The sequence below is a fragment of the Carettochelys insculpta genome, chromosome 16 (assembly GCF_033958435.1).
Source record: "Carettochelys insculpta isolate YL-2023 chromosome 16, ASM3395843v1, whole genome shotgun sequence".
In the NCBI taxonomy this organism is placed as follows: Eukaryota; Metazoa; Chordata; order Testudines; family Carettochelyidae; genus Carettochelys; species Carettochelys insculpta.
In genome coordinates, this window is record NC_134152.1 from 2,334,943 (window position 1) to 2,351,715 (window position 16,773).

General features: G+C 44.8%; 1 protein-coding gene across 6 annotated transcripts in view; it reads right to left on the bottom strand.

Annotated features, from left to right (window-relative positions):
• PIGQ (phosphatidylinositol glycan anchor biosynthesis class Q) overlaps window positions 1–16,773 on the bottom strand; it is a 48,486-nt gene that overhangs the window by 14,035 nt on the left and 17,678 nt on the right. For all 6 annotated transcript variants that reach the window (XR_012647708.1, XR_012647707.1, XM_075010507.1 and 3 more), the window contains 6 exons: window positions 13,581–13,707; window positions 12,051–12,204; window positions 9,380–9,491; window positions 7,069–7,149; window positions 5,045–5,159; window positions 3,582–3,643 (listed from right to left, as the gene is read on the bottom strand). Coding sequence is in view for 4 of the 6 variants with exons in the window: in XM_075010507.1 (XP_074866608.1) it covers window positions 3,582–3,643; window positions 5,045–5,159; window positions 7,069–7,149; window positions 9,380–9,491; window positions 12,051–12,204; window positions 13,581–13,707 (651 nt within the window). In the remaining 2 variants the exon portion in view is untranslated. The remainder of the gene's footprint in view (window positions 1–3,581; window positions 3,644–5,044; window positions 5,160–7,068; window positions 7,150–9,379; window positions 9,492–12,050; window positions 12,205–13,580; window positions 13,708–16,773) is intronic.

Sequence of the window (16,773 nt, forward strand, 5' to 3'; positions counted from 1 at the left end):
CTTTTCCCTTCCTCTTTTGCTTAACCCTTTCCTAACAGGCTGCTCTGTAGGAGGAAATTTCAGGGTGAATGTGCAGAGAGAGAGAGAGATCGAAGTCGTAATGGAGTCGATTCCTCTAGATCTCCTTTTATAAAACTTGGCTGCATGAAAATCAGGTAAGCCAATAAATAAGAGCCAGGAGTACTGTTTGGTGTGTTTACAAAGGGCACTGTTTTAAAACCCAGTGTATATACTAACTCGTCTAGTGTACTGTGGAGTGAATTAAACCGCAACAGAGCGAAAATATCCTTCTGCCCTCACCAGCACACCAGTATTTGGATTCTACATTCTGAAGATATGCAATTGTTTTTAAAGTAAAAATCTGGGTCCTGAATCCCAAGGGAGGTAACCACTCTCACCAAGCAGCTGCAGAGACAGCCCAATTCAAAACAGTCTGAACATTGTTTTTATGCTTTCTACGGGTGTAGGCCTCAGAGGCTTGCTGTGACCCTCCCCACTGCCTGTTACCTTTCTCTAGAGGCCTGGATCAGGGCTTACAGAACCATCCTCATGATCCACATAGTCAAAGAATTTGAGTGAAATTCCTCTGAATTCCCAGCCCCTCCATTCCAGAAGCAGACTGTTTATGGTATGGGGAAGGTTGGGGGAAACTCAGGCCTGCTCTCTACTCTAAATTTCTGGCCCAGGGACCCTAGGTACTGACAATGGATGGAGTTTTACCCCAAGCCACAGTACAGAAGCCTTGTCCTTGGGCCATTTTCCCAAACACTCCCCTCATATCTTCTCCTTGGCACCTGAGCAAATCCTTTCCCTCTTCAGCATGAGCACTCTACCCTCAACTCTTCAGTGACACACTTCCTCCTCTCAGTCCTTCTCTCTTCTCCTTCTCCTCCATTACTGAGGGGAATCTTTAACAGTATCCCAGCAGGCTTTAATTGGATGCAGGTGCCTGATTAGCCTGCTGCTTCAGGAAAGCTCTTAATTAGGGTCAGGTGCCTGCCTTGATTATATGGCAGCAGTCTCTGGCAGTTTATTCACAAAACAGAAAACCATTCACCCAGCTCCTAGTATGTCTGCCCTCCACCAAACCACTTATAGACAACTGCCCTGGGTCAATCACACATGTAACAAAAAAGTATATTTTAGTTAGCACTGGTTATAAGACTATAAGTAAGATGTATAATGACTTGCTTACAAGTTCTGTAGCTTCTGTTTCTCTCTCTGTCTCTCATGATTAGATAATATTTACTGTAAGGCCTTGCTCCACGTTAGCATTACAAATTAGGTTATATCCCTTGTGTGCATCACAAACTAAGTTGTGTCCTCTAGTAATTATTGATCTTGTCTGAAATTCTATACAACTGTTTGGTGTGAGTCAGGTGGGTGTGTGAGTGAAGGCCCACACAGATGCCCGGGTGATCAAGGAGAAGTGGAAATATTGAAGATAAAAAGAGGAAAAAATGCATTGTGTCTTGAGGCTGAATTGAATTAGCAGCACTGATGAACCCTGGAGACAGGCAGAGACACCCCCCTCACCCCTCCAAGAGTGAGAAACAAGGATGGGCAGCCTGACAATCATGAAAGGATAACTAAACACAGCTATAAAAACCACAGACTAACACCTCCTAAGGGTGGATGATTGCAGCATGACACTTCAAAACCCATAGACTCAAATGGCAACTTACATGTATACGAATGGAAGCTCCCACCACGGGATTCTGCGTTCAGCGCTGCAAGCCACGCCGCGGAGGAGCCTGAGAGGAATCCCAACTCCTGAGTCAGCCTTGCCTGGCCAGTATGACTGACTTCAGCCGCCATAGACTGGTAACTATGCACCATCTGCGGAGGGGGGGGCACGCGCGCGTGTGTGTGTGTAAAGCATATACTAACTGCTTCTCTACTGAGCTCTCTATAAACAGGGTATATTGCCTTTTCCCCTGAAAAAGATCTCATGGCTTCTTACAAACATAACACACGACATTATTGTAGGCTGCTGACATGTTGCCACCTAGATTAGCATAGTGCCCAGAAGCAGGAAGACTCATCACTCAGCCAGGTCTTACATATTGCAGACTTTCATGACAGCGGTAAGGCCCACTGGATTTCTCAGACAGACCTGCCTGGCATGACTGCCCCCACCCTGCAGCAGCAGGGCACCTTCACTGTCTGCTGACTTTCAAGGGAAGGATCAGAATATGGATGGAACGTCTGTCTAGGCCCCTTTGAACCTCCCTCCATACAATACATGGTGCCACACTTTGAGAAGATTCCTGTGATGCGCCCATTGATTAAGATCTTATTGTTTTCACCAGCTAATTTCTTGGACCAGCCACCATCATGCTTCTAATCACTGGTGCCATGTCCCCAGTGCCACCATATTTGCTCTGCACCTCTCCAATGGCACCATGAGAGCAGAAACTGCCAGGGAGATCCCTGTGAGTTTAGTCAGAGTGGCTGGCTCACACGCCACTCCCTGGTCCCAGCAGCAGAAACAGGAAGGAAGTATGGTCAGAGCATGTTCTAGTTGCGCTATACCCAGCTAGCAGATGGCACCTAGAGCACTGTTACCAGCTGCGCAGATCAGAGCATCTCCAGCCTGCTCTAATCTATATGGAGATGGAAGCAGGTGTTAGAGCAGGCGCAAACACAGGCCCATGTGTAGATGAGCTGTAGCTGACTTCTCAATGGCTCACTTCTACTGCAATGAAACAGATCCACAGGTGCCCAAGTCTTGCTTCCTGCTATTCTGCTGACCAGCAGGCTGTACTGCGAGAACGGACTAGCTCTGCACACAGCAAGCATGCCAACTGCCCAGTGTGAGGGACCACCCCCAAAGACAAGGAAATGGAAGCCCCACAAATCTGCCTGCACTTGTAATAGAAATCATCTGCTGCCACTATGTCAGTACATTTTCAGAAATGTTTTTTGAACACTCGTTCCGTAAAGAGAGGAGAAGGTAAGATTTGACAAAATAGCAAGAAGGAGACTCTTCCCCTCAGCTCATCACAGGGCAATCCCAAGATGAAACTAAGAACATTTCACAAGGGACCCCTTTATTTTCCCTGTCTATGGTGTCCCAAGCTTGCTGGCGCGTTAGGTAGCTCATGTTTAGCAGCTTGTCTGAAAGAGAATGCTCTCTTACTAGAGCTGGAGTTGGGTTCTCCTTAACTGTTTGCCATACTGGCTGTGTATATGGCCAGTCTTTTTTGTCACTCTCAAGGCTCAGCTGCAGACCACAAGGCAGTGAGATAACACTAATCACAGAAGTAATGTACCATCATAACGATTTAAGTTGAATTTCATAACCCAGAGAAGGCTGCTGCTTCATTAGAAGCTAAGTAAATGAACACAAAAGCAAAGCACAATCTAGGAGTGGCAGACTGCAGCAATGAGGTGAAGTATTTTCCTCACCTCCATATCCCAAAACTCCACTGCAACTTTGAAGAGGCTTTTCCCTAACATCCCATCTTGGGAGAGCTATCAGAACTCTTTCTAAAGCAGCCAGAATCCCAGGCGCAGTTCTGGTAGCAACCTGGAGTCAGAGGATGGCACCCGTGAGCACCCAGCAGCACGTAGCTTACCTGCATCAGGAGTCGAAGGGGTTTTCCAGACTTCTGCTCAAGAACTCTGAACTTCACACCAGCTGAAAATCAAACACAGAAACGGGCTGGAAAACAATCTATATTTTCTGCTTGGTTCAATTAGCTGAAGGAGATTTCCTAACAGTCACACAAGGGAGCAAAGCCCAGGGATCACCAAGCTGGGAGTGAGCATGGCAAGGGAACTGCTGTGACCTGTAACTGTTCCCAGCAGCCCGTCTGAAAGAGGGAATGCCTAGCCCTGGCAAATGAGACACAAAGCTCTCCTTTAGTCATTCTTCATATGGCTACTCTATGGGCATAAGTCTCCCTTCTGCTTTCAGACTAAGTGGGGGTAGGTCTGCAACAGGGAATGACACAAAGGCACTGGAGTAAATTCAGAACAATCAATGGCTATGGATCACAATGAAGCCATTCACACATTTTCAACATGCTACTACCGCTGCAGCTGTCACACCCACTCTAGTCCTACAGTTCCATATCCCCCACAGGGATCACGAAAACCCACAGTGGCTGAAAGTCAAACAGGGAAGACAGTGGATCCAAACTATGGCATATTCTTAACAAACAAAACAATGTTTAAGGAGGGAGAATATTTTAGACTTTACAGAGAGACCTTTCGTTGGAGGATCAAACCACTTCTCCCCTGTCCCAAAAATCAGTCCTCAGAACACCCCTACAAAGCAGGTCTTTATATTATCCCTTTTTGTAGATGGGGAAACTGAGGCACAGAGTGTTGACATGACCTGCCCAAGGTCAGTGGTAGAATCAGGAATAAAATCCTTTATATACATACTAACATGGCTCCACTGCTATAGAACCTAAGTACACGCCAAATTTTTTTTTAAAACAAGAATAATCTCTCCCCCTTGATCCCTGGATTAGTTTTGTGTGTGCGCGCGCGCACATGCAAGGACACGTGCACAGAAATTGAGGGAAAGTTAAGTCAGAGGAATATGACATGTAAGTTTTTCAACTGGTGAGGCCTGTGGTCATTCTTGTCTCTTGTGGGAGTGAATTCCTTAGTCCAAAACACGGCTCCTGTGTAAAGCAGAATTTACACAGCTACTGGACCTTAGAATAGGGAATTAATTCTCGACATGAACCTCCCCTATTGGTGGGGAACCTTGGGAGGGGGAGAGGCTGGTCAAGGATTGATTTTGACAAATAGGGAGGAACTGGTTGAGAATGTGAAGGGGGAGAATATTTTGCAACTTTATGAGAGGCCTTTCACTGGAGGGTCTCAAAACCCTTTCCACCCCTCCACAAAAGCAGGCTTCTCAGGCCAAGTGGTTAATGGTATGGCACAGCTTTTGCATTAGGAAGCTGAGTACTTTTCAGCACCCTGCATCTTTCAGTGCAATAAGCTTTCTGTGCCTTAGGTCGAGTCACTCACAATCCCACCACACTTCTGTCCTTTGCCAGCATGGTGGTGTGGGACAAACCTGCAAGTCGGTAGGATCTGCAGAGCCGAAGAATGACCGAATAAAGGGGCAGAGAGTCGATCAGGTCCACGAGCAGATGGATCAGGCCCTGCACAACCACCACCAGCAGACGGAGCTGAAAAGAGGCAGTTCGTTATGTAAACAGGAAGAAGCGAGGTCGTCAGCTGCGCTCTCAATAGCAGAAGGGGTCCAGGCATTAATGGTATGGAGGCTCACTCTCAGGTATCCTCAATGGGTCTGATTTCCAGACGGTGATGACCATTCCAGCCTGTCAGAGTCAGGCTCCTTGAGACTCGTGCCCTAAGTCTATGGTAATGGTAACCTGGGTGCCAGTGGCAAAAGCATTTGCTACACAGGGGTGGGCAAAATACGGCTCACCAACCCTTGGCACCCAGTCTGCAGGCTGCCAGGACAGCTCCCTGCCTGCTCTAGAGCCAGGCTGCTCGAATCAGCCGGCTACTGGGGCCACCTGCCTCTTAGTGCTGCACATGGCTTGTGTGGGGGAAGAGACTTTGTTTGCTGCTCCTGCCCCCTGCGTAATAGAAGCTGAGAGGGTTGTGCTGGGGGTAGGGGCAATGCATGAAGTAACCCCCACTTCCCCATAAGGGGCCAGTAGTGCAGAGACATACTTGGACCCAGCAGCTGGGGGCTGCAGCAGGCAGGGGTGCTGCTGGGCTGCTGGCTGGGAGCCATCTAAAGAAGCACCTCCTGGCCAGAGCCTTTATCAGGCACCCAGTCCCTCCTACTTCTCAGCTCCCTGCCCTAGGTCTCCACTCAAACCCTCCGCACCTCCTCAACTCCCCTTGCCCCAGGTCCCTGCCAGACCTTGAACCACACCACCTTCTACATCCTTCCTCCAAGGCTAGAATCCTCGCCTGCGTCTATATCCCCTCCCTGACCCTGCACTCCTGCTGCACCCTAAACCCCTGCCCCAGGGCATAACCCAAGTTCTCTGCACTCCTCCCTCAGGCCAGAATTCCCTCCTGCACCCATACCACCTCCCAGACCCTGCAACCCTGAGGTCGCAACCCCCTCCGTTACCTAAACTCCCTCGCAGACCTCATACCCTCACCTGCACCCCAGTCCTCTACCCTGAGTTCCCTTCTGCAGCCAACCTCCATCCCAGACTCCACACCTCCTCCACAGAACAGGCAGCCCTTGACTATTTCCCAAAATCTCTGTGTGGCCCCTCATCAAAAGCAACTGTCCACCCCGGCAGCATATCAAAGGCTGACCTGGGGAGTTCAGACTTCTGTTTCCAATAGCATCCATCGCCCTTTGCAGCAGCTGTTACCAAAGAGGTACAAACCTTGGTCTCTAGAAATAGCTTGCCTGTGACACAAGAATCACTTTACAGAGCATTTAAACAGGAGCACACCCATGAGAAATGAGTTCTCTGCTTAGTATCCTCACACAGCCACCTAGCATTGCTGATCTGAGCACTTACCTTTGTCACACAATCTATCACTTTTTTGTGTCAAACTCATTTGAGTCCCGCACTGTTTCTAACCACCTCCTTTTCAATGGAGAGCCTAAAATTAAGCAAAGGCTCCAGATTTATTGGCAAAATGTGTATCCATGCCTCCCATAGGACTGGCCAGATTGGACAAAGAGTCCGATCCCCAACCCCGTCTCCCCAAAGCCTTGCCAAGTGGATTTTAATGGAAAACATTAATTTCCAGATGGGAAAGTCTGGGTTGACTCAGAGGTGCAGCCCCTCCCCCCCCCCCGGAAAAGGTGAGGGACAGAGGGTGGGAGAAAGATTAACCATGGCTCCAGGGAACAAACAGTGAAGCAGTTTGCCATGATGACACTGATTTTCTGGGAATTCCCTTCAGAGAACACAAGGCTTGTACCCTGAATTCCATCTGCTTGGTCCACATCACCTGAGGGCAACCACCTTTCCTGGGACAGTCAGAAGAATCTGATATTTGTATGTGGATGGAGGTGGGGAGACTAGGAATCTTTTTATACATCACTCAAACATAAATGAGATGTGTCCATCTCTCAGGGTTGACTCTTACCAGGGTAAACACCAAGTAATACAGTGCAGTTGTTGGCAGAAGAAACAGCAGGATTGTAAATAACAAGGTGCCGATAAATAACTGGGGAAAAAGACACAAGGAACCAATGTTAGCAGAGTATTGGCACAAGAACTTTAGATGTACACATGGAAGATTCTCAACAACCCTCCCTGCACACCACTGCTTCTGAGCCTACCCCTCAGGGCAGGAGGGCGGAATAATACTTCAGTACTCAATTCTTCCCACGATCCCTCCTTCAATAAATATTCCCTTACAGCTCTGACTCCACTGCATGTTATTCAATGCTACTGTTTTTTCTTAAATATAAAATTTGGGACCATAAATCAGCTTATCTCCAACATGGCTCTTTAGCTTTAGATTCCATTTCCCATACCAGAGGATACAGGAAAATAATGAGTAATCATTTTTTCAGAAAGAGAACATGACCCTGGTGTACGCTACAGCACCCCAAGGGTCCTTCCGAGAGGCATCCTGACACCTGGGATTTCTGCACATAACCAGAAATACTGGATAACTTGTGCCCTGGTCAGATTCAAATCTGCATTTGTTTTTCTTTTTCTCCAAATAAAGGCTCCCCCTCACCCTTCCTCCTTTTACTTAACAAAATCATCATGTATTACTAGCTCCAAAAGTCTTTTCATGTCCATGCTTTGAAAACCAGTTCCCACAGAAGCCAATGGCAAAGCTCCCACTAGTTTCAATAGCAGCAGGAGGAGGCTCTTAATGCCAAACGTATTATCTTCTAGATCTATTTTAAGAGTTTGTCTGTTTGTTCAGGAATTCCTCCTAACTGGTAGTAGTGGGGGCCACCAAATTCAATCTACAGTCTCTTATAACGTACAACAAGGTCAGGGCTTGGCTGTGCAGGAAAATGGGATGTGCCCGGAACAGGACTGCTTCTTATACAACCAAACAAAAAAGAGACAGAATCACCAACTCAAGTACAGTCCTCAAAGAGACATAACTTATGAATGTTGAAAGAGATCAAACCAAGATGAACCAGAAAAAGAGGATGAACCTAGAATAGGACTGCTTCTCAATAAACCTTATAGAAGAGAAACCAAATGGAGAAATTTTGAGTAGCACTGTGTTTTGGCACAGCTAAATCAATGCTTAAGGTTTGAAAACAAGAAGAAATGTTATTGGAAACCAACTTGACTATAGTCCTATTTTGTTAAAACATGGCCAATGATAACCATTCATAGAGACAAAGGAAAAAAAAGCACTTGGAGAAATCCCCATTTACAAAAAAATTACTAAAGAAATTAAATAGACAATGTTAACACTCTCTATTTTAAGAAATCTGAAATAAAAATAAATTAAATTAATGTATTTTTCAAAAATACATTTTTTAATTAAATGTGTATATTTTCCTTTTATTTAAAAAAACCTTAATTGAGTTAAAGACCTGAGCAACAGCAGGGAAACCTGGTAGTCATCAATATGCAATGAACTAGAACCCTGCCCTTCCATATTCGGTCTTACGCTGACATCCTACTTTACCATCACTGGGGAAAAGAGGAAAAATAGCTCCTCTCGTATTGTGTGAAAGGCTTAAGATTTTATCTGTTGCAATTCACTGAGATGCACTGGTCCCGGAAGTTACCCAATAGCATTTCAGCATGGATTACAAAGGCCAGGTGAGAAGCTGCAATGAAGTTAGCCACCCTCTCAGTGGATTTATCATTTTACCTGCAATTCTCAAGCTCAGAGCAAGTGAAAATATAAAATAGTGTGCCAAGAAGATTTTTTTACTCACGGCCATTGAAATGATTCTTTTAAAACCAGGCTAGAGCAGACAAGCTCTGACCAACTTCCGTGTTGTTTCTGTGGCATTTTAAGAGCTTAAAAAGCAGATTTACACTATTTCAGAAGAATGTTTTCTACATCCTGGTGAACACATGTGGGCCAAGCTCCAACCCAATGTGAATTAAATAGGATCTTTTAATAGAAACACCAAGAAGCATGTTACTATGGCAACACTGCTGGGCACCACTATAATTATTTAAATTGTCTCCCTCCCACATACCCACTCCTCTACTCTAACCCTGAGAGATGGTGAGCATTTGCAACTCTCACTGGCAGTGCTAGGGCTGCTTAGCATCTCATAGTATAGGGTAAGGCAGACGTAGCCACGAATTTTCTGGAGGAGCCAGGTAGACAACTTTGTCAAGAGCTGTGCAGCAGCTGGTGGTCTGCACCCCAATGTTAAATGAAGCGAGATCAGACCATGCTGCAGGACTCTGCGGCCAGAGTGCATCACAGCAACTCCTGGATGCTCTGTCACTACCTGATCCAAGTCATAGGAACAGGAATCCACCCGCTGTCTCAGGACATTCCACTTTTTCCCGCGGAACAGGCGCCACAGAGATGACAAGCCGTATATCTTCAGGCAGTAGAGCCTGTGCAAAGGGGAGCAATGCCACAAATTAGAGTGAAGAGATCCCCAGCTACACCACAAAGCAACTGCCATTGCTACACAGATACTCTCCGTTCAGCAGGGGCAGAACGTGAACCTATGGAAGCGAAGGACTGAAAATCAATGTGATAAAACAAAATACTGAATATCTGCTTGTTCGATGAGAGCAGTTCAGCCTCCGCACTGAATGAGGCAGGGAAAAAATCATGGTTCAGGCACCAGTCTAGGTCTTGGGAGGTGGGGGATGGTGTGCATATGTCACTTTCCTGCTCTGCCTCAGACTTCCTGTGTGACCTTGGGCAGGATCCTTAGCCCTCCTGGGTCTCAGTTCTGATCTGTACAATGGAGATGATGTTAGCGGCCTTACCTCACAGGGTGTTGTGAGGACAAACTTACTGAGGATTGTGAAATCTAATCTACAGATATCTGCTGATGAAGAACACTGTATCAGATACAGGAATTATTACTAATAATTTTTATGGAAAGAGTTTATCCTAATTCACATGTAGCACAAGGGTTCCACAGACAACCTTAATTCTGGCATCTCCTAACTTCTGAGTGTTTGACTTTGCAAACCTAATAGGCTTTTAAACACACTTTTGTGAGTGCAACTGAAATATATAATCATTTAAAACACTAAACCACTACTGTAAAAGTGGGAGTGGGGAATCTTACAAAATGAAAGGAGCATAAAGCACAAGGAGACTGGCATGATGCTAGTAAGGAGCTGGTAACAGAACTGCACAGAGCGTTCCCAGGACAGTTCATACTTCGCACACCTATGTCCAAGTTCCTCTGATTGCACACTTGTTCCATTCCTTTGTGTAGTACTGCACATGCCCAGTTCCAAGCAATCAATGACCTGTCTGTCTGCTGTTGTACCTGACATACCTGTGTTTATCTGTATATGTATGCTTGGTGCCATTCATTTACCAGGGGGCCACCTTGGAAACAGACTCCCTAAGAACTCCCTATTACCTTGGCCACTGAGTTTGCCACTTAACCAGCACTGATTAGCTACAGAAACTCTCCTCCCAGTTGTTCAAAGCCATGATTTTGTGGTAACTTTCTTATCTGGACGTTTTGAGCGGACTCTCTGGTTCTCCCTCCACCCAAGGCGTCATTCTCCACAGCTGAGCAAGCTTGTTGCAGGCCTCATGATGAAGTGCCTTGTGTAACTATACTTCTAACAGGGACACATGTACCCTGTAGACTGGCACTCCAAAGCCCACAAGACAGAAGTGAATGGCATGGAAGGAACTTCTGCCTTCTTTACCTCCACCTACTGTGAGCCTCCCGAAAAAGAACAGAGCCCTCATGAACTCTTTACTGGCAAAAGGAAAGAGCTCAAGTACAAGTACAGTATTGTGGTTCTGCCTTAGAATCATAAAACCACAGGGCTGGAAGAGATCTCAGGAGGTCATTGAATCCAACCCCCTACTAAAAGCAGGAACAACCCACATTAAATCATCCCAGCCAGGACCTTCTCAAGCCAGGACTTAAAAAACCTCTAGGGATGAAGGTTCCACCACTTCCCTATGTAACCCATTCCACTGCTTTCATTCTTTAAGTATAGCAGTAAGATTCTTAGACATCTCTCTACCTCTAACCATTCCCAGAATTGTGTGTGAACTCTACCTGGATAACCCCCTCTGAAACTCCTTCTGCCCTACACACTTTACCTCTGACCTCCCCACCAACCTGTTGGAAGAATGCTGTCTCTATACTTATTAGGCAGGCGTTTCCTTATTTATTCCCCTCAGCTATTTTGTCTCCCCTGTCAGGCTGCAATTCTCTAACACAGTTTGTGACATAAACAATGCCCCTATGTTAGTGTAGATTGTCAGCAGAACACATTTTGAATTCTGATTGAAATAAGAGCTCTGACATGAAAGGCAGAATTGGCATCTGCCTTTTTACATACATGCCCTTGGCCTTCCCAGTTCACACCCACTCTCCTGTGACAGCAAAGTGCACATGGCCCTCTAGTGGGGCAGAGGAAGTCAGACATCAGCAATTTAACCACAACATTGGGCACTCTGAGGATGGCAGTTGAAAATCCAAACAGTTTACTCGGTATGGACGCAATCCTCTGAAGCAAGGGAGACGTAGGGTTGCCAGTTCTGGTTGGATGTATTCTGGAGCTTTCCTCATATGATTTAACCTTTAATTAAATATTAATCTTTAACTCCTGAAGGGTTGGCAACGATAGCCTAAAAGGTCACTTCTGAAGTAGCCTTAAAGACATGTTATGCCCTCAGATCTAGGGCTCCTGGACAAACTGATCTCTCTCACCCAACTCTTCAGCATAGTTTTACTTTTCTAGCCGCCACTGTCAAAAGGGAGAAGACACATCTAAGACATTTGAGGTGCTTTGATAGCTCAATGCTGAGACTCCATCATTTGGATACAATGTAATTGGCCAAACTAATTTCTGCTTTACATCTATTAAGTTTGTGTGGTCACACCAGAGATCAGCTAGGTCCCAAAGGATGTTTGTTGCTCAGTTACATCTGGTCCAAAACAGGTAAAATACACCCACCTGGCTCCATAGACATAGAAGCAGTAGATATGGAAGGTCAGGAGTGCAATGATGTCAGAGAGGATGGAAAGAACCAGAGAAAGGCCCAGGCAGGCTGACAGGCCAACATACCAGAGGATCATCTCAATGAATGGAGACATCAAGTGGATATAGCCTGGTGGAAGTTGGAAAAATAACACAATACGAAGGAAAAATGCAGTCACGTAGCACTTTAAAGACTAACACAATGATTTATTAAGTGATGAGCTTTCATGGGACAGACCCACTTCTTCAGATCTGGAAATTAAATAAATTAATAAATAAATGGAGACACACTTCTCATAGAACGGGAAGGGACCTCAGGAGGTCATCGAGTCCAGTCCCCTGCCCTCTTGGCAGGACCAAGCACCATACTTTTTTTTTTTTAATCTATTTTGCCCTAGATCCCTAAATGGCCTCCTCAAGGATTGAACTCACAACCCTGGGTTTAGCAGGCCAATGCTAAATTGTGTCCCACAAAAGCTCATCAGCTAATAAATCATTTTATTAGTCTTTAAAGTGCTATAAGACTGCTTTTTTGGTTTGTGAAGATATAGACTAACATACAGCTTCCTCTTTGTGACTACTGTGCAAAGGGTATTTAATGGCTATCTGGAGCCTCAGGTGAAACTCATGATGCCCGTAGCTTCTCCCTCCTGCCACCCCTCACAGAAAGCTGTTGCAGAGATCTTAAGTAAGATCACATGAAAGTAAAAGCAGCAAATCCTGTTAGAATTACCATCTCACATATCTACAAGGGCTGACAAATACTACCCATCTACTTCCTGATCGTCTATACTCAGGTGTGTCAGTTTTAGTTAGACACACAGACACCTGCTCAGCCGGGCCAGATAACGCCATCTTGCTATTCTTCTATCTCCTCTTATGTCCCAGCGTAAATTTTCAGGAACATATTAATCCACTACTAATGGATTCTCACCAAAATCTCCTACACCAACAGAAATCATCACAAAAGAGTTGTGAAAATGGTCTGTGAAACATTTTTAACAGCATGGCACTTCTCTGATTATCATTAAGATAAAGCAAAACCTTGAAAAACCAGAGCTCTGCTTGTGATCAGTGAGCTTCTATTTCAAAGAGGAGAAGGAATGCAAACGTGAGATGGTTTGAAATGCTATAAACTAAAGTCAGTTACGGGACAGTTCCTATACTTCAGCCCCAAAATAAGATTTCCCCACCACATGCCATTGTACTATCCATTGTAAGACAAGTGAAAAAAAATCTGCAGAGGAACTTGGACCTTCCCTCAGGCATCCATTATCACCAGTGCCAAATAAATAAGCTCCGCTTTCTCTCTTATTTTCTGCAAACTAACCAGCAGAATACAGGACTAATTTTGCATCATTCCTCTGTGTGGACCCCATGAATCCAAATATGGCCCACTTTCTGATCTGGGAACGATTCACAGACCTTGTCATTATAAGGGCAATCTTAGACACTAGGAAGGGAGAAGCAAGAAGGAAAGATGAAAGGTTAAACAATTGCACTTACTAATCCACAGGTGAATGTGGTAAAGGAAGAACCGGCCCAACACCTGGTCCAAAGCCCGATTCATTTTTAAACCAGCTGGCACTCCCATTAGCCACTGAAGCAGGTCCTGGAGCTCTTTGGCTATATGCTGCCAATATAAGGAGACAAGGACTCTTATTACACTGTACATGCAGAATACTCCCCACTTGCAAGTGATAGCTTTGGAAAAATCTCACCACTCTTCAAAAAATCTTTGCAGAAAAACTGTCTCAGTGGCACATAAAATACTATAGGAGTTACATTAGAAACAGCATATACCTCATGACAAACCAGCAACCCCTTTCTGAACCTTAAGGTACTATCGCCTAAAAGCAGGATCTCCTTAGAAGCCTTGTCACACATCACAGATTGTTGCTTCTGACAAACCCAGTGCAGGGAAAAGAACCAGGATGATTTTTACAGAAGGATCTCCCAAAGTAGTGGTAACTCCTGAGAGCTGAGTAAACTTAGGTTACCCAAAGTGACATGGATTAGAGATGATCAAATTGTTAAGACGGAGGGAGAAAACTGACTGAGAAAGACTGCTATAAAACAGCCTTAAACTCTTCTAAAAATCCCAGCCTGTCTTCATGAACAAAAAGGTGTGTAGTTATCCCGCTGTAGAAATGAACAAACAAACAAACAAATAGTAGAGACAAGGCATTTGTAGAGTTTTCAACAAGGTAAATAAGGTGAGATCAGCCAGGGGAGGGGTCCCCAAATGCTGATCTCTGCTAGTAACCTTACAGAAACACTCCAACTGCTTTGTTTCCATTTGATACAACAAGATAACAATCACGTTAGTTACCTCTATGTAAAAAAAACAAAAACAAAGCAAACCCTTTGGGTCAATGAAGAGAAAGCCTAAGGGAATTAGGTGCTCAAATTACATACATAACCAACACCAAACATATGCCTGCAATGGTGGATCATGCTGGCGAATCTAGACTTGGCTCCTAAGACTGAGGGATTATGGACCCAATGATGCATGCACATGTCTATTTACCCTAAAAATCACACATACACTGCATATAACAGCCACACATACTTTTAGTTTACTAGCAGGATACATTTTCAAAGAGAACGCAGTTTTCCTTGCCATCAGGATTGTCTGTTCATCTCATCCACTCTCCTTTGCCCTCACATCCTTTAAAACACTTATTGCAGACCAGGGCTGCTTGGACCAATGAATCTGCCCCTTGTTGATGAGAAAGAAGTGACAGATACTTTATAAATAGAACTCTGTTAATATTTAAAGTGCTGGAGCTGTAGCTAAGCAAAAGGGTTTTTAAATGTTAATTAAATATTTAAATGTTTGACAGCAGTCCTCCTTCTCTGGTATGGAAAATTACTGAAGTCCTTAGATGACTCCAATTTGTAGTTAAGTCTTGACTCTTGCCAAGCATTTCTGCATGGTGCCATGGCCCTGGGGTGTAGCCTCTTATGGATTTTTTTTATGCTGCTAGATGCTTTAGAGCCAAATGACAGCAAGAAGAAACAGACTAAAACACACGACTTTAAGAATAACTAAAAGTCCTGATGCACCCTAAAGTCTAGTTAATTTATTAGGTCATGAGTGTTCAGGAGTAAAACCCATTTCTTCAGATGTTTTACACACAAAAGCTCAAGACCTAATAAATTTGCTAGTCTCTAAGGTGCTACAGGACTGCTCGTTGTTTGTGAAGCTACAGCCTAAGATGGCTAGCCGTCTATGACGTTCAGAATTTGATCATCTGGCTGCAATCATTAATACTGAATGTGCAGGATATTAATAGAGGAGATGAAGTGCATTACATGGAACTCATTTCATTAAGGTGGTGTGGGAGCACCAGCAACCTTGAAAATACAGCTAATGTGATTTAGATCGCCTTAACGTGGCATGATTTTCTTGTTTACGTGCAGTGCCTCTGTTCTTCTTCTTCTTCTCGAGAGAGAGATATTGACAGTGGTGTGGCATCAAAGAAGAATGACGTGTCCATACAGGGCAGGGAGCAGGGCATAAGGAGAAGCAAGGAAGAGCTCTTAATGGGTGGTTTCATAAACCTCAGAGCAAACCATACCTGTTCAAAAGCTAAAGATTGGTCTATCTGACATACGTTTGTACAGTGCAAAACACAACAGGCCTTGGCTTCTAAGAACATTGGACAATAGTAAATAATAATTATCAACCCAACATCTTTTCTCCTTGTTTTATTTACAGATTAGAAGACTATGACTGACAAGGGACTTGTTTTAAATCTGACTTGAGATGCATTCAATTATCACTAATATAGCATCAAAAATATTCAGCATGGTGTAATTGGGGCACACCACATGACAGATAATCAACAGGTGCCTGCTCTAAAGAGCTTACAGTTTACATGCATCGGCAAAAGTGATACAGAACACAGACAGCAAGAGGGGGATTGGCCTTTATCATCACAACACTTCGCACAGAAGATGGGGCATTAGAAGGGTTTGTGTCTTTTGCAGACAGGGAATAGGACTTCATGTGAGGCTCTGGGGAGAAGGGGAAGCTTGAAAGAAGGCAGAGTTGGGAGCTACCAGCAGGGAAGCTTGGGCTAAGCAGAGAGAGCGGCAGGTGTGTAGGAGGAGGTGAGGGCAAGATGGCACTAAGAATGGTTATTTTTCACTTTGCGTTCAGACAGCTGACTCCAAAACTGGCCTTTTGTACTCCACACAACTACTGCTTAGCTGTCTCTGAATCATATCTGCTTCATTTACTGACAAAAGCAACTTGTTATTAAAGTCAGCCCTGCACAGCAAGTCAAGCTGTGAAAGACAGAGCTGGAGGCAATGATGTCTTGTGCATTATTGACAATTGCCAGCTAACTGCTGCTTCCAGAATCATTATCGCTGGGAATGATGAATGAGGTGGGAGGAGCACAGCTTGATTTCCACATGGCAAAGTGGGCTTACAGTGCCGGCAGTTGGAAAATGAGAAAGTGACTTCCCTATTATTTTTTATCTCTACAGACAGGGCTAGTGGGAAGGTGTGACATGCCTGAGGGGGGGTGCAATCCAGGGCAAACCACCCTTGTCCTGCAATCTGTGGTGTCTTGTAGTGTCTTATTGTTGTAGCTTCCAGCATAGACTGCTCACAAACAGAGGTCCTTCCCAGATGTGGTTGTGTAATTGCAGTCTGCCAATCACACTCTGGCTCTCACCAGCCTTC